The sequence below is a fragment of the Numida meleagris genome, chromosome 9, assembly GCF_002078875.1.
Source record: "Numida meleagris isolate 19003 breed g44 Domestic line chromosome 9, NumMel1.0, whole genome shotgun sequence".
In the NCBI taxonomy this organism is placed as follows: Eukaryota; Metazoa; Chordata; class Aves; order Galliformes; family Numididae; genus Numida; species Numida meleagris.
Genome location: NC_034417.1, coordinates 10,290,569 through 10,317,721, shown reverse-complemented (window position 1 = coordinate 10,317,721; position 27,153 = coordinate 10,290,569). Strand labels below are relative to the sequence as shown.

At 39.3% G+C, this 27,153-nt stretch overlaps 1 protein-coding gene across 4 annotated transcripts; it reads right to left on the bottom strand.

Annotated features, from left to right (window-relative positions):
* SPPL2A (signal peptide peptidase like 2A) lies at window positions 1-27,153 on the bottom strand. 4 transcript variants are annotated; one of them, XM_021407069.1, is made up of 17 exons: window positions 26,957-27,153; window positions 24,183-24,302; window positions 22,876-23,058; window positions 22,109-22,198; window positions 18,906-19,039; window positions 16,551-16,702; window positions 13,487-13,583; window positions 13,136-13,237; window positions 12,410-12,491; window positions 12,029-12,103; window positions 11,269-11,325; window positions 11,058-11,111; window positions 10,536-10,635; window positions 9,581-9,658; window positions 9,094-9,254; window positions 6,918-6,951; window positions 1-2,877 (listed from the first exon to the last, which is right to left on the bottom strand). In XM_021407069.1, exons 1-17 carry the CDS (start codon window positions 27,008-27,010, stop codon window positions 2,846-2,848), a joined length of 1,605 nt encoding a protein of 534 aa, XP_021262744.1. In that variant the 5' UTR covers window positions 27,011-27,153; the 3' UTR covers window positions 1-2,845. The 4 variants fall into 4 exon arrangements, with proteins under 4 accessions (XP_021262744.1, XP_021262743.1, XP_021262746.1 ...); XM_021407068.1 differs by lacking the exon at window positions 6,918-6,951; XM_021407071.1 differs by lacking the exon at window positions 11,058-11,111.

Here is a 27,153-nt window from a genome sequence, read left to right as displayed (position 1 = left end):
TTTTGTTTTTTAAACACACATAACATTTATTAATAACAATCTTAAAGTGATAACTTAAGAGTCAGGAGAAAGGGGGTTGTTGTCAGTAAACATACAATGTAAAGTAGCAAGGTTTTTATATTATTAAAAATGATTTTACCATAGCATTTAGCCCAACCAAATTTAATATTACAAACATTCAAAACCACTAAAGTGTTGCAATGAATTCTACTGAGCTTATAAAAACCTAATTCCAGTAGTCAGAACTAACCTGTTATTTATATAAAATTTAAAATTCCATTATTTTCGTAAACAAAGCACCTAAGCATTTAAAAGAAAAAAGTTAGTTTACATCCCATTAAACTGCAGCACGTGTGTGAAACCTCAGGAATTACCAGGCATGGAGCATAATTAGGCACAGAACACGACAGAGTTTCCACAGCCAGCTGCTGAATGGACACTTCTGTTGACAACGATCATCTTCATTTCTACTAGTCCATTATCAGTACCATTATCGGTTTCAGGCAAAAATTAAATAAATCCTCTACACAGAAGATTTCACAGAAAAAGAACTCGTATCATATAGGTTCGTGAAGGTTCTGAGAGCTTCGAGTACTCTGTGACTTTGAATGAGTTACAATGTCACGTCCTCCAGGAATTTCCAAACACTTCTTCATAACCACTTCGCTTTGGCAGATACTGGGCTTGCCAAAGACCATGACAACAGATCAGCACAGACTTTTTCTGTCTGCTTTCAGAACATCAAGGAATATTGTAATTGATTAAGTGACAGCTGGCCCGGCTGCCTGACTTAAATAAAAATTAAAGGTAGTGCGCAAGATCATTTTATTCTGAAGCTGTCGGTTCAGGTTTAGATTGAGAAAGGTATGACAGGCAACTAGTAACCTGAAAACTCTTCCTGTTTTCTTAGAGAAATTGCAAAGCTACAGACAAGGTGGTTATCTTACCCGTATCAACTGGCACCACGGTCAATTTGTGTGAACAGCAACAACTGACACTGAGACTGCAAGTTTGTTTACATCAGGACTCTCAAGAACAAAAAAGTTTAAACTTGATATAAGTTACGTCAAGCAGTACATTTGCAGTAAGCCTTTTTTAAGTGCCAATATAGTTTTACTGTTGTCTTAATTAGCATACTTCCAAAGTAAATCTAGCTAAACTAGATTTAACCTGTGTAAGTTTTCCTGAGCCAACATGCCCCTAACTGTTGGTGTCTAGAGGTGACCTTCAGACCAACACCGAGGCACTTACGTGAGGCACTGCAGGAAGAGCTGCACTGCCATTGCCCAGCATGTGCTTATTTGGTTGTTTTCTGTACGGTTCTTGGACTTGTACTGACTATAGGAATTACATTCCATTAAAAAATAGGAAAAATATTTTTATGACTACCTGATGGTAGCAGTAAGTGAACTCAGTGGTTCCTTGTAGTTGACTTCTCCAATTTTCTTTGGTGTAAATTGTTAGCATTACAGTTTTACCAATTTTCTATGCCTAATCCCCCTCAATTTGCAGTTCCCCCCACAAAAGAATTTAAAAAAATAAGAAAAAAGAAAAAGAAGCATCAAACAAGCACACAAACTCAAACTCTTCTAATAGCAAATTAATGATTCAAACAAATTTTCATTTTCCAAGTCTTAAAGAGTGTTTAACTTTAGAGTATTAAAAAGCTAAAACAAATTAGGATTAATCAAGTTAAACAAAGGCACTGAGTGGCCTTAACTGACACAGGCAATGCTAACACTATTCAAACCTGTTGTTAGTCTATCAATCACAAAGGATTTTCAAAAACAGTTGTTTCTTTAACGTAGAAAGAAAAAAATGTACATACAGATACAAAAGCTAGAAAGATCTGCCCCATCATCTCCCACCTCTTTAAACTGATGCAAAGCCAAATGAAGACCACATATATAGACCAAGTCCTGGCAGGTATGAGAAGAACTAGTCCAGACATAAAATTCTAGTTTTTTTTCTCCTCTCAAAGATTTACATTGCACTTGTTGAACAAAAACTTCTGGCCTTCAACACCGTCTTGTTTGCCAGCTATTCCAGGAGCTGCATCTAAGTTTCCAGTGGCACTGGGCAAGTACCTCCCACACACACTTTTAGTGTTTTTGATGGTTGACAATGCGTATAATCCAAAGACGTGCATCAAAGCTTAACAATTTTCATGATCAAGGCATAAGCCAGTGAAACTACAGAGAAAAATAAACAAAAAACCCCACCAAGAAAAACAAAACAAAAAGAAAGCTCACAACTACAAATTAACATTTGCCCTGTTATCTATTTTATGGCTTACGATCTACATAGATTGACATACACACAGTTTCTTCAATTACTTGCAGTAACGGAACTATAGTTTCATTCTGTAGTTACATTACTATCTGTCTTCACATTCAAAATCTTGAAAGAAATCCTGTGAAGAATTCTGCTTTTATTGTCTATTTTATAAATTAAATTTGACCAGCCTTAATCAAAATTAAGAAAACATTTCATGCAAAGTGATACGGGCAAGAAAATTTTATAAAAATACACTGTATAGAAGAACATTTGGAAAATTGCATAGAAAATATCCATTTATTTAAATCAAAATAAGGCACGGTTTTATTAGATATGGTTTGGCTGTAAAAGTGCAAATCTACTTTGATCACTTTTACATTATTAACAATATTTTTCATAAAAATATAGGTGCATGAGTAAAAACCCTTCTATACTGAGTATGAAATACTCTAGAAAATTTCACCAAATTTACTGCAACTGATCTGTAAAAAATTTCAATACTATTTTAAACCAGAATCCTACATGTTATTGTCCTCCAAGCTGCTCACTGGCTGGTGCTGCGCCTTCTTCATTTCCTGGGTAATCCAGATGCTCCATCATCTAGATGCAAAAAGTAATCAAAAAAAAAAAAAGAGGACAGTTCTTTATATAGAAATATTGCTTTTCCCCCCACTGGTACAAGTATTTGTTAGCTAAGAGAAATATAATTAAACATATGTTAGGAGTGCATTTTAGCAGCATACAGATAGGAAGTCCTCTACATAGATGAGAAAAGTATTCAAGCCAAGTAATCAAAGCTCTCTTAGTTAATGCTTTCCACTACAAAGGCATTTTCTGTCCAAGGATTCAAGTATTCTTCAAGAAATTAAGCATACACATCAAAAGTATCTCAATTGTTGAAATGGAAAACAAAAAAAAAAGATTGAGGTTAAGCAAAAATTTCAAAGACACACTTTGGAGAACTGGAAATAGAGCCTACGATCCTACTTAACGTTTGAAGTTAGCAAGCAATAGCTTGAATAGAAAAGACTGGCTTTCTTGTTTCATCACAGTACGAGCTAGCTGCATTACAAATGTATTCTTTGTAAATTTTCCTTTTACCTTAAAAAGAATAAAGGAAAAAACATGAACCAGATTATTACATAGACCAATTTTAACTTCAAATTAATGCAACTGATTAGAAGTCACCTGAGTAACACAAAACAATTTTGTTCTTCCCTGACTAAAAAGCAGCTTGTTTCCCTATCCACTGCTGTACTGTTAGAGAAAAATGAGGGCTCTGGTTTCACTCCTGGGACAAGGCACTGAATTCATCACAGAGGTAATACGCACATTTGTTAGAATGACAAAGCAAGATCCACCAGTTGGAGAATTTCTTAATTAACAGGAGGCCAAAGATTGGGAAGTTTTGGACAGTTTTAACAGCTGACACACAGGGACAGAAAATATGTAGGTAGCAGTACTGCTGAAAACAGAATGTGTCCAGGGGCTCCTGTGTAGCATGGCAGGGTTATTAGGGCAAGGGCATAATACTTCCAGCATCAAAAGGTAGAAAACCCTACAAAGTTTCTTCCACAGGAACCGATCCTGCCTCGTAGTAAAAGGGGCACAAAGACATGGATGAATGAGCTGCTGGCCACATAGGTTCCAAGCAGGGTAGATTTCCATGTGATGAGGACAAGATTACCTTGCTGACTGGCACCCACTGAACTACCCTTAAGCTTCAACACTGTTGTACTGCAAGCATTTAAGCATAGTATGATTCTCCATATAGGGCAAAAAGAGCAGTTCCATTAATCTCTCCTCTTCTCTAGCTATGACCCATATCTGTGCCATATCCTTTTATACCAACGTAGTAGGGTCATTGCAAGGCATACAAACATATCTTATTAAAATTAGGTTATTTTAACTAAGCAGTTTTAAATCCAGATGCACCAGCGTGTCCTACAGTAAGGTGAGACAACACGTCCAAGGCAGAAACAAGGCACCAGGACTGGGAGTAAGGATTAGGAGAGCCTAGTGGGCACAATACCAAGGTGACTAAAACCAGAAGAGGTCTTCTCACACCTCTTATCTTTATGCATCACAATTTCGAAGAATTAAGGCTTGCTGATACACCTAAGAATAGCAATAGCGCACACACAGTCCAATACCAAACTCTTGTGTCAATGACAGTCTTACATTCATTTCAGTATATCCAGAATATTGGCCCTTTACGGTGACCAAAAACCCACATCAAAAGTCAACCAAAGCAAAACACTCCCTACAATTACAGAAACCAAACAGTCGTTTTAAATGAGGATCCAATTATCTGTTTCCAGGAAAAACAGAACACAACAAATAAAAAATTAAAAAAGAAAACCAGCCAGTACCACATTACACCAAGTATGGTGTATATGGCTTCCCCTTTACCCTAGGGAGTATCGTCCAACAGCTGGCACAGAGAAGGCAGTGTTGGAAAGTATTTCTGTATAATGTTTCCCACATTAAAGTGACAAACTGCTTCCAGAAGGAAGAGTTAACATTATTCACAACAATTCACTGGATCCCAACATGAAAGATTCTTCTCTGAATCCTACAACAAGAGTAGCACAAAATGCAGTTACAACATCATATGAATTTAATTTTTTTAAGTCTCTGCTTAAGGCACATTTGAGGTCCCTTTAGAACCCGAATGGCTCATAGAATTTAAAGGTATTTTGGGCTTTCTGATATACACGAATTTCACAAGACCGAAGAACCTGCTATTTCTAATCCCTCCACAATATATGACAAAGATAGCCCACAGCTTGGAAGTCAGGCACAACAGATGCCTTTCCAAACACGTAGGCTTCTCTTCAGTAGCTTCCTCCATAAGTTCATCTCAGCTGTAGGTTCTCTCAGGATAACTGCATCCTCAAAGCCACTGCAGAAGCAGCAGTAATTTTTATGACAACCAGCAGCAAGATGAAGGCACAGTGCTAAAACCCTGGACAAAATTGTTGTTTCAAGCCTTACAAGAGCCACAGGAATCAGACTGTACATTGTGGTGAGCTGACAAACATTTTTCAAGTGAAAGAAATTCATCAGCTTTTTTCCTACGTCTGAATTCCTGACATTTTTGGGGGGCTGCATGGGGTGTCATGACAAAGAGAGTATGTAACACCCACACACACTAGAAAAATAAGATTCACTCCGATAATGTTGCACTCACATAATTCTTAAAAACCACACCTGGGATTAATTCACAAGCATCTTGAAAACATAATTTAAACTGACAGTATAAAACAGCAGATACTTGCTGTGTAACATGCCAATCTGTTGATTTATTGTTTCAGGGAAAGGTAAGAATCATTTCTAAGCAATTCCCATTGACTAACTGTAAAAAGTTGGCATGACTATTTGCACAACTAGAAAACTAGAAAATTCTACGACTGCTAGATTTTCCATGATGTTACTGGAAGGATTTCATAGATCATACTGATAAAAAATAAATAGTATTTTCAAGTTGACAACTGGGAAATAAGTATCAAAGATTATCGTGCAGACATAGGTGAGGAGTATAAGCAATCTAAAAAACCTAGAAAAATCCTTACTATAAACTTCACAGGAGCTATTAGGTCTGGCCATCTGATTTTAATGTGCATCCAAACCCTCCCACTTCTTAGCATCCTCTTCGGTTTGTATCTAGTTTCTTTATTACAAAGGCTTTTCAATCAAACTTAACTTGTTAAAGTACACTTTATTGGAAAAGTATTTTCCAGTTCAGAATTTAAGATACACTCAGCCATAGTTCACTATCTAAAATTTTCTTCAGTGTATACAGCAGACAAGTTATGCTCTTGAAACATGTATACAGCTAGCCTGCTGACTGTAATTCAAGATTATGTTCAGATGCTTAAACTCTGCAAAAAGGTGAAATCTGAAAACTTGCCTTGCTCTCTACATGCTGTGCTTGAGACAACAGACACTGAAAATAAATACCATGCCTGTGTCAGCAGTCATGAGCTCCAGCCTACCAAGGTGAAACCTTCTTGATATGGTCTAGAAACTGTGCAGCAGCAAGACCACAAAAGCTGGTCTGAATCCTTGCTCCCTGCCCCGCTGCAAGAATTGCAGACAGTAAAGGATGAAGTAAACTGCTGAGCAGTAAGATCACAGAGAGACTGCAGAAATAGTTACTAAAGACAAATTAAAACGGTTAGCACTGTAACAGACGGAAGACAATAAAATTGTTGTTTAGCTCTAAGAAGGTTTCTTATCAATGCAGTAGGACACAACAATTAGCTGAGGAACTTGCACGTATTTAATAACAGCACAACTACCACTACTTCTAAATACCTGAAGTTACTCCTAAGGATTTGGGAAGTTATAGAGTAGAAAAAACAATACAATCCTTCAGTCTTGGGAATCATGGCTCTGTTCATACTTTATATGTATAAAGTTATTTGTGTTCCTTTAAAGGAAAAAACAACTGAGAATAAAAGCAGATTTACAGCTTGGCTTCACTGCTAACCTCTTTCTAATGAATTACTCTGAAAAACTGAAAAGAAAATAGATGAGAAGAAGAGTGAAAAGAGGAAGCAGAGGGGGGAAAAGAAAGCAAAAAACCCCCATAAGATAATTAATCAAATTGCATTAAAAGAAGGCTGTAAGCACACCTTGCAGCAAAGGCGTCCTGGGAGAGTCCGATACCTAAATAAAATTCATTCAATTATTAAAATCATATACAACAATGACAATTTTTTTTTAATTAGAAAAAAATTAGAAAAGCCGTGAATACACACACACAAAAAAAGCTAACTAGTGGATTACAAGAAATAGGAGTGTTCATGAAACTTAGTCATCTGATACCCTGTACATCCTGCTGTACCCCTATCTTAGCATGTTTTGCCCTGACAAGTCTGCAAGGTTTCACTGTTCCCATAAGGACAAAGCAAACCTCTCCAGACACCACTTATCCATGTAGCACCACTAGTTAAGTCCAGATTACCATTGCTTCAGCAGGCTCAAGGTAGCAAAAGTTAATCCTGTCACCTTCCTGTATCTTTCCTCCTCAGAACAAGCACTGAAAGCTGAAGATCTGGACATTGTGGTTGCATGGATTTTTGGTTTGTTTGTATCAGTAAGGGCAGCTCAAATTACAGCTTACATTGGGATGACAATGTATAAGAAAGATCAACACGACAGCATTCTGTGAGTGTAACTTGAATAACATCCTCGGGAAAAGAAAACAGTAACATAGAAAAGTTTTTCAGAAAATTATAGAAAAAGAAGAGTTTTACTAAAAGTTACACAAAAGCATTCAGTCACAGACAAGTCTAACTGGGAGTGGAGTAGTGGGGGTGGAAATCAACAGTTTAAATTGTGCCAGAAATGAGATCATCTGACCTCAAAACATGCTAAGGTTCAGAGCAGTTTTAATCCTTCAAGGAACCAGTTTAAAGGACGTGAAGTAACTACTATGGCAACATAATTCTCCAAAGTATGAGTTTTGCTATTAGGAGCGCAAGAAATTTTTGTTGCTAAAGAGATTTGCCAGGTTTGCTTAGGCCGATCTTACTCAGAAATCAAGTGAGGAAAATAAATAGTGAAGCTCTTTTCCCAACAGAGCCAGAGTTACTGGATTTTGATATGTAACGCATATTTCAGAATAGCAAACAGCCACCAATTTATATTCAAATGCATGGTAAACCAAACTCATTAGGACCTACAGAGATACATTTCTATTTGCTGGACTTATGGAAGAGAAGATTTATTGTAGACAAAGATACATGGTATCTAGTTAAAGTGAGGATCTTTTCCTGAGTAATTTTGAAGTCAGTCAGCCTTCAGCAGACACAGGTGCAGAACATTAATTACATCAACAAAAGGCAATGTTTAATTGACAATACCTGAGGAGCTGCATGACCATCAGTTTTACATTTACAGGAACTGCCACCACCTAGCTTGCATTGCTCCACTTCAACTTTGCAATCCAGAAGCTGAGTAAGCAGAAGCTGCTCCTTTGCATCATCAGCTTTCACAATCAACTATCTATTCTCTGAGCTGAGTTCAACACAGCCCAGATACAGAAGATAGTTTCTGAACTCAAACAACATTGCACTTCAGGTCTCTAGCATTAAATTTAGAGCAATACTGAGATGGGTCTGTCTTAGAATAAACGCCAGCTGGGAGGGGCTCCTGACACATACAGTTACCACAGCGGTGGCACAATCAGAGCAACTTGCAGATGACTGCAGGCAGAGGCAGATGGCCGGTGGTATTGAAGTACTACAATGCCTGGGTAGTGGCAGCGATTACCTCAGGGGAAACGCAGAATGCCACAGGTGTGTACATGTGCACTGGGATGGACAGCAAACAGTTACATAACCACACAGATACTTTGTTGTTGAACACTCCATACCATCCTGACAATGTAAAACACCAGCGATGCACAGCAACTAGCGTCTAAAATTCTTGTTCATCCCCAACTCTTTTGAACCATCTCTTAATACAAGACTACTACTGCAGATTGGAATCTGCAGGCTCAACTCTGTGACTCGTATTATACCACATCAAGATGACAGATAAGCACTGTTAAAAACAAAAAAATCAAAAGAAATGACCTTCTTCCATTAGTACTGAACCAGCTATTTCGTTTTCCTCAAGTTTCATTCTGCCACACCACAAACTAGGCTAGGATTTTCTAAGAGTCAAAGCTTCTTGCTTTTCTTTATAGAAGATTAACCATTAAGACTAGAAAAAATAAATGGATTGCTGGTATTACCAAGTACTCAGAGAAGCGTATATACAAAGGAATTAACAGAACCAAAATATTCAGGGCATCCACCCTACCTGATAACTGCTTCCTTTCCAAAACTTCTTCATCTCTTTGCGTCTCCAAGCAACAAGAGAGCTAGTAATGAGTGTACATGGTACAAGATAGAGAAGGGCAGGTTGTCCCATCTTCATTAATGCCAGAACAACAAAAGTCAGCACCATACCAACGGCATAAGCTATAAAACACAATCAAGAGCAGGTACATTTTCAAACAAAGTCAGTAGTATAGTAAGCCAGAAAAACATTTTTTTATTTAATTAGTGCCTACCTTGCTAATATAATGGAAGAGGGATAATAGGTTGTTATGTATTTGCATGCTTTCTTAAAGCAGCTATCATAAAAAATACTCACCTGAAGTATGGGCAGCCACGTTAAAAAGATTATAACAAGATTTGACAACATTGAACCTTTACTTGAAGAAAACTATCTAGTTCTGCCATTAAAGATATAGCATGAAGATTACTACCGCTGGAAAAAAAAAAAGAAAAAAATCACAATTTACCTATTGTACAGGAAACATAGTATACAGAAGAAGAACTTGTTTGAACATCAAATCTTCGACAATAGGCAACCAGAAGGCCTTGAACAGAGAGGGAAAAACAGCTTAATGAGATAGTCAGCCCTGAACTCCTTTCTCCTCAATTCCCCAAATCAAAGCAGCTCAGAAAGAAATTACAGTAAGAGTTCTCATTACTGCATGTTATCTTCTTCCCAATTCTCCTCTGGGAAGCCAAGAACCAGTTTCAGAAACCCTACAGTAAGTACTGAAAAACCAAAACCATAGGACAAATATGTTACTGAAATGGGTATTAGGAAGTTTTCTTACTTTTAAGCAAGCTAAGTACTTTGTGTTATTTTAATGTTACTTCAAAGGCATCAAGATGGAAAAGTAACAAGCTAGTTTTAACACTTTTCTTCAATAGAATTTTAATGCTCTAAGCAATCAGCTATTTTGCCTCAGTGCAGATCACAAGAAAAGGGAGAGTCATCACAAGATGGTGCTTTGTGCCTAAGTAATTTGCCCAGGACTCCAAGTCAAGCCATGGCCAAATTCAGCTCTTCTGAGAAAGACAGAAAAATTTGATGATACATTTTCCATTACCTCAACTCTAATTATGCAGTCTATGACACAAAAATGCTATTAAGTCACAGAATCCTTGCTTTCTGCCAGATTTCAGTGAGATTTCATTAATACTGACAACTGGATTTATCTGTGAGACTTGCACGGTCAAAAAATGCAGTGCTAAAGAAAAGCAAAAAAACAACCAACCTGTTAATTATTTAAGTATACTGTGACACACCAAGCTCTCTTCTATTCTGGCTTTTGTTGTATTCCACATTAACACAGCAACACAAACTGTTGCATTTGATTTAGTAATTACTTTGTAGCATAAATCCTAATATAAGTCAGTTGGGAATCAAAACCAAAGTTACAATTGTCAAAAACATCTGCTCACCTGGGACAATAATGTCTCCAAAACCCAGCAATGAAAAGGGCATGTCACACAGTGTCGCTGCTGAATATTCAAGTCTAGGCACTCTAATAACCACAGGTAACTGTAAAACAGTATTTCAGAAGCCCACATAAATCTAATTTAAAGCATCCTGGTGTTTTGGATTTTTTTTTTTTAATTAATGAGCAGTTTTAGTATCATTAATGTATCACTAATGCAGGACTTCAAAATAGGTAGAACCTAAAGTAAAAACCAGAAACCAATACAAAGAGTGGATAAAGCTTAAGGCAATAGGTAAACTGGAATTTAAGATTTACAAATAGTATGCACGCACCAAAAACAACTTAAGACAGCATTCAATCATATAATGAGAACAGTAAGTCTGGATTATTATCCTAACTATACAGTACTCATCAACGATTTGCAGGCCCTGAAGAGAAATTTGGATAGTCAGGTTTTCCCCAAAAGAATAGTCTTTTCAGAGGGAATGATTTAAAAATCCAGTATCTGAAATACAATCCTTACTTTCTCATGGGGAGCTGAGCGTTCAGCAGGGACTTCCACCAAGTTTCCATCACTCTAGGATCAAACCCAAGTCAACAGGTATTTAATACTTACAAGAAAATAGCAAAAGCCGGCTATATTTTGTGAGAAAGTTATGCCGAAAAGCACACTATGAATTAGCTACAAAATGTCAGTATTTGTACACTGTGAATATTAAAACAATAATTCATACCTTTTCACTGTTTCCAAAGGGACCAGCTGCAACTTCAACCATTATACTTGCCCCATTCTGAAATTAAGGTTGTTTTTCCTTAGTTAGTGTTTACTATACCAAAGCATTCGTACTACATTTATAAGAAGTGCTTGCACTTCATCTTACAATTTTTTTCCAGAAAGTTTCAGGACCAATCCTGAACATCAAAAGGAAAGCAGTGTTACACGGTACTCTTTTGCAGTATAAAAATATGTAGTCCAGCATAAAATGACTTAGGAAAAAAAAAGGAAAACATCAAAACCACAAACCCACTAGATGCAGCTGAAGTTTAGATAAAAACGTGTCAGCTTTTTCTGCCATGACCTTTCTGCTTCCAAAGTACATTTGCATACAGTTCATAGTATACAGCCAGTGAGCACTGCAGAAAGTACTAGAGCGTGTTCCATAAAGGGAAAGCAAAAGGAGGAAGAAAAGGAAGAAAACTGGAGAACAGTCATTTCTCGTCATCACCCTGTCACACAATTGGGGCCAGAGTATTTCTGGCTCTAAGACTGCTGAAGACTTAACTCATTTAAGAAATTCATGGCACCTGAACAAGCATTGTGATCTATGGCCCATATAAGAAAGGAATTTAAACCACTGCTGTCTTAAATGGGGAAAAAGAAAAGGAAGTCAGCATTTCTGCTTTGAGAATACCAAAATACTAATCTGTTTGACAAAAATACTGCCACAATGACCAGACGTTATTTTTATTTTGAAGAGAAATTCACAGACATACCTTTGTAATAAACGGTGTTATGAAGACAAAAAACACATCATAGAGAAGGAGAAGGCCTAGAAGTATCACACAGGACTGGCAGAAAGAAAAAAAACCACAAAACCAAAGAGCGATTACTACAGGTTTTCAAAGACTACACAATTAGATTCTGTTAAAATTACTGTAGCACAACGTTAAAAAAAATAAAGAAAGCAGCACCAAAAAAAAAAGGAAAAACACATCATACCAATGTTTTTATTTTTCATTATTAAAAACAGTAAACAATTCTTGTTTTCCAGTAATTCCTGAGTACTGAAAACCTATCTCCTGATGTTAAACTTATGGATACGTGGCATTAGAATGCCTTTTTTAATAAATAAAAGATCTGTTAACTTACAATACCTTAAAGTTGGGCATTTTCAGTGTTTTAATGAAGTTCAAGCAGAAAGCGATTCCCAAAATATCTTGCAAAATCCAAGCCCACCTAAAAATAAGAACACATGTTTACACTTTGTCCATGTTTCTCACGGAATCTATGTATAACACTGATATTTTAGCTTTTGTTGGACATACCAAGATTGCAAAAGGGAACAAAAAGCAAGAATTTACTTTTCATGAAGCGTCGCTAAAAAACCTGCAAAAATACAGCAGCTTTTATGCTATTCCCTGATCACAAACAGGTAACTGCCCTTTGTCAGCGCGGTACAGAGAAAATGAGTTTCCCAGAGCACACAGCAGGCTCCTGCTGTTCACTTGTACAGCAGCTCATTTGCTCAATACATTGTGTTGTTGACTGGAAGCCCTGCTTGCAGTATGGCTTAAGACGCTACTGAGGATTTTACTACACTGTTTCCTTATTTGCAGTCTCATGCTATATTCCTAACAACCAAGCTAGTTTGTCCTCACCTTCATAATTTTTTTGCAACTCCAAATTACCACACATTCATTTGTATAGCTTTGTTCTCTATTATTCCCATAATTGGTAAGTTTCATAAATACTTCTATAATTTCTTTGAAATCGGCACTGGGGTTTAGAAAGACGTCACGCGCCAGAATGAGTTACACAATAGGAAGTTTGTTGAGGACAATTATTCATATTATCCTTTCAAGTCAGGATGTATCACTTACCTATCTTCATTTCGGAACACAGCCCAAACAGCAGCTGCTGCTATGCAGAACGCAGCAAGAAAAATAAGCCTCACTTCAATATTTCTGTTGCCACATGCAATCCTGAAAGAAAAGTAATCAAATGAAAGGAAAGCCGCAACAGGCAAAACACATGCCTGTGCTGTCACAATGCCTTAGGTTTACAAAGCATTCTCATCCTCAGACACTCTCTTCTGTCCCTTTGTTTCAGCAACACTCAAGAGTTTTTACAACTGCAGACTTTATCAAACTGCATTCACATTTTCACACTACCTTGCATAGAAACCAGAAAATCCCTAAAAGACACCTTATAAAAATTGAGGCATACGGTACCTGCACTGCCCAAATGGGATTTCTCCTATTAATGCAGCAAGACAATTGTACAGGCTCATTGCAGATGCCAAGCAGAAGACCAGTATTATAACATACACTAGATAAAAAGAGTGAGAGATAGGAATCAGTGACAAAACACAGTGAGGAAAAAGCATGGCAAACAGGAACGTACATGTGATACTAACTGCTAACAGCTGTAGCACTACTCAGTGCACTGTGGTTGGAGATCACAGTCAGATTACAAAAAAAAAAAAAGGACTAAATTCTGAAATGTCTCTGCCATGATTAGTTCTCTTCAAAACACGAGTTTTGAAATCTCCAAATAGCAATAAAAAACAAAACTGAACAAACAATTGAAAACCAACAAAGAAACATCCACAACCAAAGAAACGAAAAGCCAACCTTTTTCTTCTCCTTTCTTGGAGAAGAAATACATCTGATACTGCTTTCAGATACATTTCTTATAGCTAGAATTGATGTATTTTTTTTAAACAACTACCAGCTTTCTCAACTTCTGATAATACTCCTCCCATCAAACTTCCCTGTAGTCATTTTGTCTGTTCATGCATAAAAATTTCGGCAACTCCAAGATCAGACTGATGATTTCAGTGGCACTTTAGGATCGTAAACATCCCACTCCTTCCAAAAATTTCTATTTAGCTATGAACCACCTGGTTGGGAAGAGTCTTTATATTCTGGGTTCCAACTTTTGATATACTGCAAGTCCTAACTTACAGTAAGCACCTTGAGATACAGACAGACAATAGGAACAGTTGTTTGCTTGTTTTTTTTTTCTGATTGCAACAAAGGTCTGGTTAGAAAGTAATTCTAACACCTGTAAGAAGGCAGATATGCAGGTTTGGGCTGGAACAGAGTTAATTTTCTTCACAGCAGCTTGTATTGTGCTGCATTTTGGATTTGTGACCAAAGCAGCCTGGATAACATGCTTCTGTCCATCTGCAAGTAGGCTGGAGGTCTACATAAGTCCCAAGACATCTGAAGCATTTGCGTTTACAAGTAACCATCATACACGATGAAGCCCTGGAAGAAGCTGAACACTTGCCTTTCTGATGGGAGGGAGTGACCGAATTCCTCCTTCTGCTCTACTTGTGCACACAGCTTTTCTTCTACTTTTAAACCCCATCTACTTTTAAACCCATGAGTTTTCTCACTTCTGCTCCCCCACATCACTGCAGGGGAGCAAACAAGCAGCTCTGTGCTGGAAACACTCTCTGTAGCACTTCAGTTACACAATTATGCCACAGTTTGAGAAGTAAATTTAAATAAGCAATTGCTTGTAGCACTTCTAGAAAGGCAACAAAAAATGCACACGTCAGCATTATTTGGCTTTAAAGACCATAAAGATATGTTTCTAACACAAGTTTATGCATACTTTGGGAAATTCTGTTCTGTATATTCAAGATAGCACTGTCGGAACACTAAGTTGTTAAAGTACTGTGCCAGTATGAGTCCTTTAAAGATCATCCCCCTTTTAATTCTTTCTCATTTGTAAAGTTGCAAGTGTGCTCAACCTTTTATAAGTGAACCAAAGGAAGCAATAGAACCAATAAAAGCCAGAGAACTTGAGGGAGTGTCTGGATTTTTTTTTTTCCCCTGAAGTATTTACTTTTCCTCCACACCCTCTGGTTTAGTATGAGTAGTACCCTCACATTTTTAATTTTGTATTAACATGGACCTGCCCAGAACTCATTCCAGCTAACAGAAAGGCATCACACCAGCAACAACAGAGAAAACTCCACAGCCCAAACCTTAAGTCATTATTAAAGTTTAGGTATGAAATACACAAGGAACTCAGAAATCTATAAATATCTGGAATTTAGTCTACACAGAGAAGCTACCAGTAAGGGAAGCTGTTTAGCTTTACTGGCTACTCGATCTTAGCGTCGAGTACTGATGTTAGGACTTACATTCACATGCTATGGTAATCATATCAGCGCGGTGGGGTTTTATTTGGTTGTTTTTAATTAAGTACAGAATTTTCCCTAGAACAGCATATCATACCACGATAACAGTTTGTGTCTGATCCAAAGTGCACAGAACTAAGGCTTCTCTGAAAAAGGCGTTACATATTTTCTTTGAAGCGCTCACATTTTCTTCTCTCCCTAATTTATTACTCCCTTGCATTTCTCCTCCTTTAAAGGGCCTCACTCTTCACTTCATCCTCCTCTCCCTTTCTCCTTTAAGAGGTCGCTTTCTTCACTTCTTCCTAAAATTCACCTGAAACTGAGTAAGCAAGTGAAATTTTTGAGCTAAAACTATTGATCAAATTAAAAGAGTCATCAGTCTTCTATTTAGACAAGTTTAGCCAGCGTAGCACTGCCCATACAGTCAAGACAGCCAAAACTAAGAAGAATCAGACATGAGCATGGTGAAGATTCTTCTGCAGAAAGTGTAAACTTGTAACAAACTCTAAGAAAGAGTAAATTCAGGAGGAATTTGACTTCAAAATGAAAGCTACATTGTTTGTACTAGAAAGTGCCATTTAAGATAGTCCACATTTTCTGGGTGCATGATCTGAGGGCAGAAGGAAAAAGAAATCAACAGGTAGGAAACTACATTTTAATTGAATTGCATCATTCAAGAAACTACCTTATTGCTGCTATGCTTCAGTGCTTTCTATCAGGATAGTGTTGTTTAGCTTGATACTTTAATGAGGGCATTGCAACCACAAACTCAAGGCCAGTTGTGTGTGATACTCAAAAAAAAATCTGACTCCAAAGAAAAGTCCTCGTTGTCATCCTCCCAGGAACGTCAGCATTTATCATGGAGGGTTTATTTCTTTCTTAAGACTCATCACCAGTCACCTCTCCTCCACAGTACTTCACTCAGAATGAGCACTGTACAGGCAGACTCTAAGACAGCAGAAGAAAGCTTCCTCCTTTTTTAATTAGCAACTACATTTTTTCAACCCCCTCCTCAAAGATGGAGTGCACAGTTAAGAAAAAAATCTTATTTTTAGTTAGAAATCTAGCTTTTCAGACTTAGACACCTAATAAGATCGTGCAGAAAAATACTTCAAATGAGATTATCCATTGTTTCTTACCTAGCCATCTGTAGAAGAAATAAAGTAAAATCAGCATGACACAACAGATGACAACAAACAACACAACTGTTAGAGTGGTGAAAGTAACATTTTCCTCCTTCTTCCGTCTTGTTTCTCTATCCCCAGGACTTGCTGTTGCTTTCAAATTCTCACTATATTAGGAAAAAGATAAATACATTTATCTCAGATGAGAGATTATGAAAAGGTTTTACTATGATCAGAATTGTTTGTTATAAAGCATTTAGATTGACAGCATTTAGGTCTAATCCTTATTTCTAACAGGCTTCAAAGATTTCAGAAAAGCTGTATGTGTGTTGTTTGAGTTTCTCTCCACTTTTTTTGATGGAGATGTGCACTTCTAACTTAGCACAGATCACAAGAAAAAGACTTTTACCTGCCCTCCCTTCCAATGATAAGGGAATTGTCAACTTTCATGAGAACTCCCAGTCAAAATCCTGATCAGTGTGAGGAAAAGTTGTCTAATGTCAGAACTCTTAACCTTCTTTGCAGGATGCGTGCTCTCAGCTGTATTAGTGCGTCACCTCTGACTATAAAATATCTTTGGCTAAACACAGTCAATCTCTATGATATGCCCAGTGTTTAAAACCTCAGTTACAGACAGTAAGCAAAACCTGCAAAACCCCCACACATACGCACAATAAAACTAGCTAGCAACTAATTCTCTTACCTTTAAAACACATAGAGTAAATGAACGGGGGGGACATAAAGTAGACATTCTCACCAGAAGTAAGGTTTCTATGCATGCATACTCCATATTTATAGCTCAACATGCAAAATAAGGAGACAAACTGTTGTGTTTTACTCTGTTCTTTGAGCAGATAGCCCTATTACTCCTTGTACAGACACCAGTGAAACTTGCCCATCAGATAGCATGCTCCTGACGGATCCCAGTGCCTACCTACAACAAAATGCTGAATTCAGCACTGAAACAACTACCTTCAAAAGAAAAAAGCCCATAGGAGCAAGATGAATCATCTTCTTAGAGAACGTGCTTTGAATAAGCAGCTAAAAAAAAAAAAAAAAGCTCAGCCTAGACTTATGAAAGTGCACGTCTAACAAGTTTAATATAATTACATCTAAGTTTTTTTCCTCCAATATGGGAGACAGCATCACATTTTGTTATTTTAGCATTCAGTGCAGCCACACCCTAAAGCACTGTGGGGCAAAAAAGAAGTATAATCACATCCAACCTTTAAGAAAGAATCCCCCCTTCTATTTCTTTAATCTCTTTAGAAAACAAAAAATCACTACTATTTGCATAACAACCAGTGGGAAAGAGGAAGCCGCAGTTATCACATGCAATCCACTCTGAGTTCTGGGGAACAAAGTACTGGAACAGAGAGCATGAGGCTGTAGGTAGTAAAGCACCCTGGCCCCTGCTGTGTGCACAGATATCCAAGACCAGCTATATCCAATTTAATCAGAGACTAAAACAAGTTCTGTGCACCCAACGCACTTCATCTCACACAGTGAAGCTGCATGATCTTCCAACACCACACAGAAATCTCTCTTATCCACTTGTTTCCTTGCATTTGCCACAAACCATACTTTTTACACACACCTCACTTCCCCTGCCTAGTCCTAGAGCTGCTACCCCCAGCTCTGCTGCCATCCACCACATAACACACAAAGCTGAGGCAGATAAGCCTGGATGGACTTTGGCTGGAGCCGCCCAGACACAAGTGAATTGTGTTCCTGAGTGAGTGACAGTAGTGTGGTGCAGACATCCCAGAGGGTGCTGCTCAGCCAGCTGGGACAAGGCAGTTGTACGGGTCCCTGGGCAGACCATATATGCATCACTGGATGTTGAGGTATCACTGAAATGCGTGATGCTTTTCTGCCACAGATATTGGAGTGCTATGATATTAGTTATAGGGTATCTGGTCACTTATCAAAACATTAACTCTCACTCATCCTGCCAAGAGCTGCATTATTCCTCAGGGACTTGTACAATCTACTGCTGAGGGCTCCTCAAAGACCTACTGAGGGATACAGCAGAGGAAGAGACCACGAAAGTGTACATTACGTTATGCCTTCTTGTATGCCTGTCAAACCAGCCTTCAGACCCTTCTTACCCAGAAATATTGTCATATTAATCAAAGATTCATTATTTTAAGCAGAAAAATCTTAGCAGCTTAGGTCACAACAATTTTGTGATTTTTCAAGTGTTACAAATATACTGAAGAAGCTCAAGGCAAAGCGTCTAATTGCACCTGGATCTTCTGACTCTTTAACTAGTACCCTAAAAGAACATTGTTTCTTAATAATCACAGCTACAGATTTCAAAGAATTTGTAGTCCACATAATGTGATCAGTTTTGTTGTATACACTTACAGTTCTGCTACTCCGCTCCAGTAGGCTCCTAGTGCCACAGTGAACACAGCAATTAGGAAGATGACAACCATGCTGCAATCAAACTCCGGCAAAGGTGGTGAATAGAGAGTCACATTAATTTCATTTCCAAGAGTCTGAAAAACAACATACAAGTTGGTTCATAAGGACTAGAAAGAAATTGTACTTCTTATTTTCCAACAAGATACACAATACAGTTTCCTGCTCTTAATCTACACAATGGCAGCAACCACGTTTTTAACTGACCGTATGACATATCCCATATTTTTATCATTGTAAAGCACCAATGCCTTTCATGCCACCTTCCAGGATGCTCAGATTTGAAAACAGCCTTATTGCTATTGCTGTGATAAAATATAAATACAACAAGGCAACATGGTATTTCTTTGCCACCTTACAACACTTCTCAGAAGTATCCTGCAGCCCAAATGCCTTTCATCCCCCAGATACACCAAGAGCTAACACAGACTTCAGCTTTGCAGGAGAGCATATCTGGAGTGAATTACCTTGCACTACAGACACACGTCCACTGAGATATGAGCAGAGGTCTCTACTGAAACCACAAACCTCACAGTTCAGATACAGGCAAGATGCTTCAGACAGGACACAATTAAAACTCATGGCAACAGAAAGTTTTTTTTTTAAGTTTTCACAAACGTGACAAGATGGAATCAAAAAGAAAAGAAAGCAATTCCATGTAACTTAAAAAACGCGAGCCTGAAAAAGGTGAGAGCAGAGACAAAACTGATACCGATTTGTACAGAAGCCTTGAAAGCAAAACCAACATGCTTTAACTAGGCTGAAAGGTGAGGCTCAAACAAAGAGAGGATGATAATGTGACAGGTAATGGGCAAAGTTTGCTGTTGTCATTGAAGTAAGCCAGGGCACCTAAAGCAACCCCACAGTGAGAACAGACTTCAGAGATGTGGTAGAAGAACAGATTTGCTAACAAACTGCACGTGGGATAAAAGCAGAAGACATGAACACGTCAGGCAAGTTTGGCTACAGGAAGATCAAACTGGCAGTGGAGAGACTGAACAGGAAGCTGAACAGTGCAGTGGAAAACACTGGCCATTTGTGAAGAAAGTAGATTCATCTCAGCATCTGAATTAGATAATTACAGAAATTAACCTTATTGCAGCCTACAGAAGTCAGAATCATTCCTCTGCCTCTAGTTATGGAAGTTCAGATAATCACATTTTTAGAAAACACAGAAGGAAAACTGGTGAAACATTACAGTTGTAGGAAGTGAAATAAATTAGACAAAGGCAAGAAGTTTTACTGTAGTTACTACATCCTGCATGTAAAAACAAACAGAAAACTAATGACTTACGCATTTACAGTAATGAATTACAAAATTAGTGGGCAGTATTGGTGGTAGATGGGTGGTTGCCCTAGACGATCTTAGAGGTCTTCTCCAACCATAACGATTCAGTGATTCTATGTCTAAACACAGTTCTTCCTTTCAGTTCTGCGAAACTTACAAAATAAGTCCTCTATACTCTAATGTGAATTATTTCCTTTTGTTATTGTTGTGCTCTTCACTGAGAACTTGTGAAGTCTCAGCTGCCACCACAGAGCACTAGAATGAAACACAGCATGAGAGCTGCCCACTTCCCAGAAGGCCTGTGACACCGCATTGCTACCAGCATTCCTCATGCACCTGATTCGAATGGTGAAAACTAACAGAAATGAAGTCTTGTACTAAAACACCAACCAGCTGCCCCCCGACTGGTACAGTCTCTCTCTTTTAATTAAAAGTTGGAAGCCTTGAAAAGCATTAAAACAAATACAGCTGTAGAAGGAAGAGTACGATGGCTGACAGCACCTCAACAGCACATATCATTCAGAACAGACACTGCCAGTGATGTGACAGAAGGCTTTGGCAAAAAATACACCAGGACTAGGAACGAATCACTTCAAGGTTAGGCTTTTATGAAGACAGCTCCTTTCTAAAATGAAAAGGGTACTTTTTCTCCTTGATTCAACAGCAGTATGAGACATCACCTGGCGCACCAATCTACTAGCAAAGTTACTTGGTGAATTGTTATAGCAGCATAGAAACAACACAGAACAACACTAGGCAATCAAGCTGTTCCGAGTCTTGTCCGCACCAATCAGGGATCTAACCTTGCCATAGCTGCCCTCCAGGTTAGTATGGCATATACTACAGCCACTCTAAGCAAAAAACATCTCTTGCTTAAATTAAGAAATTTCAAGACAGAGGACAACCTAAACCAAAACTACTCATCCATGATTATGGCAGATTGAGGAGTGTAATCAAGAAAAAAAACTTCAGTGATATCAATGCTTTACAAGAACCAATCTTTAATGGAAAAATAGAGAAAATAACCAAAATCCTAAATATCCAGGCACAGTTTCAGTTTGCATACTTACCTAAGACAACTTCCCAAGGCAGCTCTGAAGGTTAAGAGTAGAAATGGTGAAATGAGCTTGCAAATACAATCCAAGGAGCTAAGACTACACAGGTTGCTGCGAGCCTCTGCTATTTACTGGAAAACACGCGGAGCGCAACTCCTGCCTAGCAAAGCTATTTGACACTAAATAAAACAAACAAAACCATATCCCCCTGAATATAGTGTAGGAGATACTGCAACTGCCAGATTTTAATGCTACACATTTCGCATATCACCATGAATTCATCCACAGAAACTTAAATTATACCAACTAGCTTCTCCATAACACATGCTGTCATGCTATAGAAATAGAACATATTATCTTGCGAAGATTAAAAGTAAAATAATATTAATAATTTAAAAAATAATAATTATCACACTGATAAGGTACTGTTTTCCTGCAGGATACCACGCTGCTAGATGTAAGCTCAGCCGTTCTAGCTTCTGTACTACAGCTCCTGACGTTTGTCAGGCATCCACGATTATCCTTCCAGTAGACTGGGATAGATTCATCTTGTTTAAGATGAAGATTTTTATTTATTACCCTCCCTCCAGTACTGTTTCCCATTCTTAGTGTTCTCATTAAACGTTCTCTCAAATTAACTTGAATAATGAAATCTATTCATGACTTAATATCCATCCTGTGAAAGAGTACTTATGGACATTCAAATCAGGAAGACATTCATATCTGACTAGAAATTATTTTATTTATTTGTTCAAAAATCTTAGTCTATACATACCATAACACGCTGAAATTATATTACTTACCAGCTGCATGTCCACTATGTCATTATATCTTATAAGAGCAACTGGTAGAGATAAATTTTCAAAATCGGTCTTGTTATCTGAAGGAGGAGACTAGAAGAGAAAGCGTCAGTGGTCTATCTGTTGTGCCTATTTGCCAGGCAGGTTTCTGTAAGCAGACTGTCCTTTAAATTTCATCATATTTGTAGGGAGGAAAATAAAGCTAGTTCATCACCTCTGGCAAAAGGTTAACGAAGACGGATGCACTTAAAGTCAAAACAGGTGCTACAACCTACACATCTGGATTCATGAGGGTCTTGTGTTTCTATAGGATAATAAGGAATAAACAAAACATGGGTTTTATTTCCTTTGCTTTTAAAGCAAAGAGCAACTCTTCAAGATAACAACACAAATTCAGAAACTGCAAATATTTGTACTCATATTTTGCAGCTGTAATAGAGGACAAAAAGAAGCAACAGAAGTATCTGTAAAGATATTCCAACGCCCTCTGTATTTCCAGTTTTGGATGAAGTTTTCCTGGTTTATTTTTTCCTCACATGTTTAAAACAAAACATCACCCACGATGACAGGGAGCATGACCCTCTGGTCACTCAAGCAGCAGCACTAGCACTGTGCTAACTGGGGAAGGTTAACAGCTCACACTGGAATCCCACATTCCCATGGTACTCTGCTTCTGGGACTTCTCTGAGCTATCTCTGCACAACATTACCTCAGACCAAACAGAGAAGACATTCCTTCAGTACAGAAGAAAATCATATGTTGTAACTTACCAGCCTAGCTTTACTGGCAATCAACAGCATTTTAGCACCCAAACTTTGAGCAATTCTTGCTTTCTCCAAAAAACTGCAGTTTCCTCTCATCACAACAACTGCTTTGTCCTTCATTACGACAGCAGGAGCTTCAGAAGAATTGCAAAGTACTGTATAAGTCAGGTTTTCCAGAGACCTGAAAGTCTGCAGAGAGAAGAGCAGAACAAAGGCAGTTTGGTAACACACTCTTACCTGGAAGACTGATAAATACGCTTCCGAATCTGAAGTTTGCCAGAAAAAGGCACAATAGAAAGGAGTCACACATTTAGTGATATCAAATCAGGACAATGATTTCTACAGCCTACAATACTGAGGGAGCTTTAGAACAGCGTGTAGCTGAAACATCTGGCTGCTGGTAACAAGTTTCACAGCAGTTGCTGCTGTAATTTAAACATATGACACTGGTTACATAGGAAAACCACTGCCTGTAGTTTTGGAGAATCCCAGGTACATTTTGCATTATTTTCAGGCTTCATAAGACAAAAAAAAAAAAAAAATCAATGCAATATAACAAGAGTTCTGAGGCACAATAAGTGTTCAAAAACAGTTGGCACTTCAAAAAAATATTTCCAGTCTTAAAGGTGAATTCAAGATTGACAATGATTTTAAAACCACTGTAAGGTCTCATTCAGTCAAGACATTCTAGTAGCCAAAGTAGCACAGCAAAGATGTTTGGGAAGACAAATGATTTTTTTCTGTTTTACATGGAGTTAATCTGCTAATGAATGCCAGAAGGAACAGCAGAGAAATGAGAAAAATCATACTGCCTTCACCATTTCCAAACAGAAAGCATTTCCTGTTTATAGGAAGAATGGTGGATGAAGAAGACGTGTTTTTGCCATACACCCTGGATTGGAAAACTCAAAAAACGTGGCATGATGATACATTCCAGGCAGTCTCCTCTTCCACCACATGGTTTCAAGACAATTAAACAGGAGATCAAACTGATAAACGAATATAAGAAAATGTTTCACAAGTTAACAAAAATTTTTATAAACAAACAAAACTTTTACTTGCAAATCTAAAACTTGGACATGCTGATGACATCGAAGGAAAAAAAATTTATTTAAAATTGGTTTTAAGTACAGAGAGAGTGCCTCCTTTATAAACTTGAGAACGTGACTTCTTGAAGTACACAAACGTTCACTGCAGAGTTTTTTTTTCAGTGTAGTGCCAATTTAACTCAAAAAAAGGAAGATCAGTTATAGCTGATCCAGATTCACCTTGTGTTCAAGTTTTCTTACAAAGTATGATTAGAAACTACTTACAGCATTGTCCAGACTGCTTGGAAGAGATATCCAGTCAGAATTGTAAGCTATGCAGTAATCCTTTGTTAAGGGAGATATGCCATTTACAGAAGCGTGCAGGATTCCCTCATCTGCATTTATCTGCAATAAACCAAAGTGTTGTGAATTAAAGTTTAGACTATTACTGTTCAGATTTTCCCCTAAAAAGCTGTCAGGAAGAGAAAGTGCCTTCAGAATTTTTTAGAAATGCATGAACAGATTGATTCCATGAGAGACGGGAAGCTTGGTAACAGGATAGAATCCCAAATATTTGGCAGATGCACAGTGCTAATCAATAAGAGTGCTACAGAAGCCTTCCTGCCCAGGCTGGCTATCAGTATTCTACAGCAATTGAGACCTATTGAGAAAAGAAAGCCATGTGACGATATTGTTTCAGAGGTTTATGTCTGCCTGGTTTGAATAGCAAAAACCTTCTTCAGAGGAATCCATTCTATCAGCCATAGAGCCTGAACATCTGCTGGGAGAACTGTGTCAAAGGGCCCGAGCACATTAACTGTTTAGCACAGAGCAGCTCCTCAGCTGTCAGCGAGACACGTTGTTCCATGATTTATCACTAGCACAGAACTACTAAGAGTTCCTCCTAAATGCAGCCACCTGAAAGTACAAACTAATGGCAAATTAAAAACAAAAGGGACTTCAACAGGTGAAAAACTCAGACATTTCCATCCATTAAAAGTCTTTCTGCTTCCTGAAGGAGAATAAGAAGTACTTTCTGTGCTCCAGAAAATCAAGTGTTAATGCTACACTAGCACAAGCCTGCCTAAAAGGAGTGATTACTTGCTGATTTGATACGCATGTTGTGTTTGGCAGGCTTCCTGCTCCAGGGATGAATCAGGGAATACAATTCCTGCTCACAAGGTGGAAGAGGGATCCAGAGCTGGACACTTACCCTGATGTATTCATTGCTGACCTCTAATTTGGAAGTAAAAAATGAAGAGAAACATGGCATGCTGTACCTCACTTGGAACATCCCAACTGAAGTGATCTTGCATTCAACTGAATTTTTATTGTCTTGCAGTTTTCCTCCTTTACAAAAGACGTACACCACTAGTTGGGACTGAAGGCCTATCCTGTAGGCAGAAAAACGTTCCCTCCCAAGGTAAATGCCCTGCAGCTGCCCCTGGCTAAAGGTACTTCTCAATGAAGACAATTCTCAATGGCCTTCAAACAATTTGTTGCCTGTTTGTGACCAGTGGTTCCCTCCTCATACCTCCTCCTTTTACCATCTTTAGGCTTTTCTTGTATAATTCCTCACCTTTCATAGAGAATAAGCCATCTTTCAACCCTTATTTTTCCTATTATACACCTCAGGTACAGTATGGATATAGCCTGGGCTCACTGTTCTGCTTCGAAGCGCACTGGTAACCCCACCACATAGAACATCTGAACAGATGAGATTTGAGAGTCAGTGGGCATGGAGACCAAGCCAAGCCTGTCTTTACAAGGTCCATCACTGTTAGCATCCAGATAAGACATACAAGAAAGTCAAACGCGTAGAACATGAGAAAGGTATTTTACAGGTAGCAAGTAACAACATGAACCTCACAGTAAGGTAAGAAGGCAGGAAAGACTTGGCATGAATAGAACAAGCAACATTCATAGTTCTCCACTGGCGCTGCGACACAGACGTTCCCTCCCTCTGGGCACTGTGAACAGGAAAGCAGCTCCTTGTGCTTGGAGAGCAGCGGTGCTCCATCCCTGCGTGTCTGCTGCCCCAGCTCCTCGTGCTGCCAGTCCTGGGGCACTGCTCTGGGGGTTGGTGAGCCGATCTAACAGGTCAGCTAGAACCAGCCCACTGAGGCACATACAGAGCATGGAAAGAGGCAGAACACAGCCTGGGGTTCTACAGGCTGCCAGGGAAGCACCTGCCTCAGTCAGCAGCAGCAAACCATAGGGTTAAGGCCAAGGAGTAACATCAGAAAACCCCAATGCAACTGATGGCAGCTTCACAGGGCTCACAGACAGCAAGGTGGCACTCTGCAGAGACACGAGCTGTTTCACCCAAAGCCATGCTCATAGCGATAAAGAAAGCTGTGCCCACTGTTGAGACTACCAAGCAGGATATTCAGGGTCCTGACTTACGAAAGCAGGTAAAAAAATAAGTTTAAAAACAAAAAAAAAAAGAAAAAAAAAGAGAAAAAAAACATAGCAGAGCTGTACTTAATGCAGGCATACCCTTCGTACAGGTGACGAAGGTCTTTTGCTCCCACGTTTCATAGCTCCATTAGGCAGGAGTTACCTATGTAATTCGCAATGCACTGTACGTACAGACATGAAGCAATGCCCCACGAAGTAACCAAAGTGCCATTTATACAACGACACAAGCAAAACAACAGGCCGCAAGTGCCTGCCACCAGCGCCTGGAGCAGCAGCGCGGCCTGTATCTGTGCGCGCACCTGGAGCTGCTCCGGGGCCTCAGCCCAGCACGGGGAGAGCTGCTGGGGCCGGGCAGGGGACCGCGGGGCCTGGCCCGGGGGAAGGCCGCTGGGGAGGCCTGGGAACACCTCGGAGCGTACCGAGGCGCCCCGGAGCGCCGGGAGCCCCGTACCGGGGCCGGGCTGAAGGAAGGGCCCCGCCGCGTCTGGAGGCAGCGAGAGCTACGGCCCCGGCCCCGCGGCGAGGACGCTGGGAGCCACGCGAGGCTGCCAGAGCCCGGCCCGGCCCAGCCACCGCCCGCGCTCGCCCAGCGCGGCCCGGCCCGCTGCAGCGCCCTGCTGCGGGGCCTCCTCCCTTACCGGCGGGAGCAGCGATCCGCACAGCGCGGCCCACAGCAGCACGGCGGCCCTCATCTTCCTCGGCCGCCGCTACCCGCTCGGTTACGGGCCGACCCGCGCCCGTCACGGAGCCGCGGCCGCCGGCTCCCGGGGTGGCTCCACTTCCTCTTCCGCCGGGGGCTGCCGCCGCCGGCCGGGACAACGCGGCCCCCTCCGTC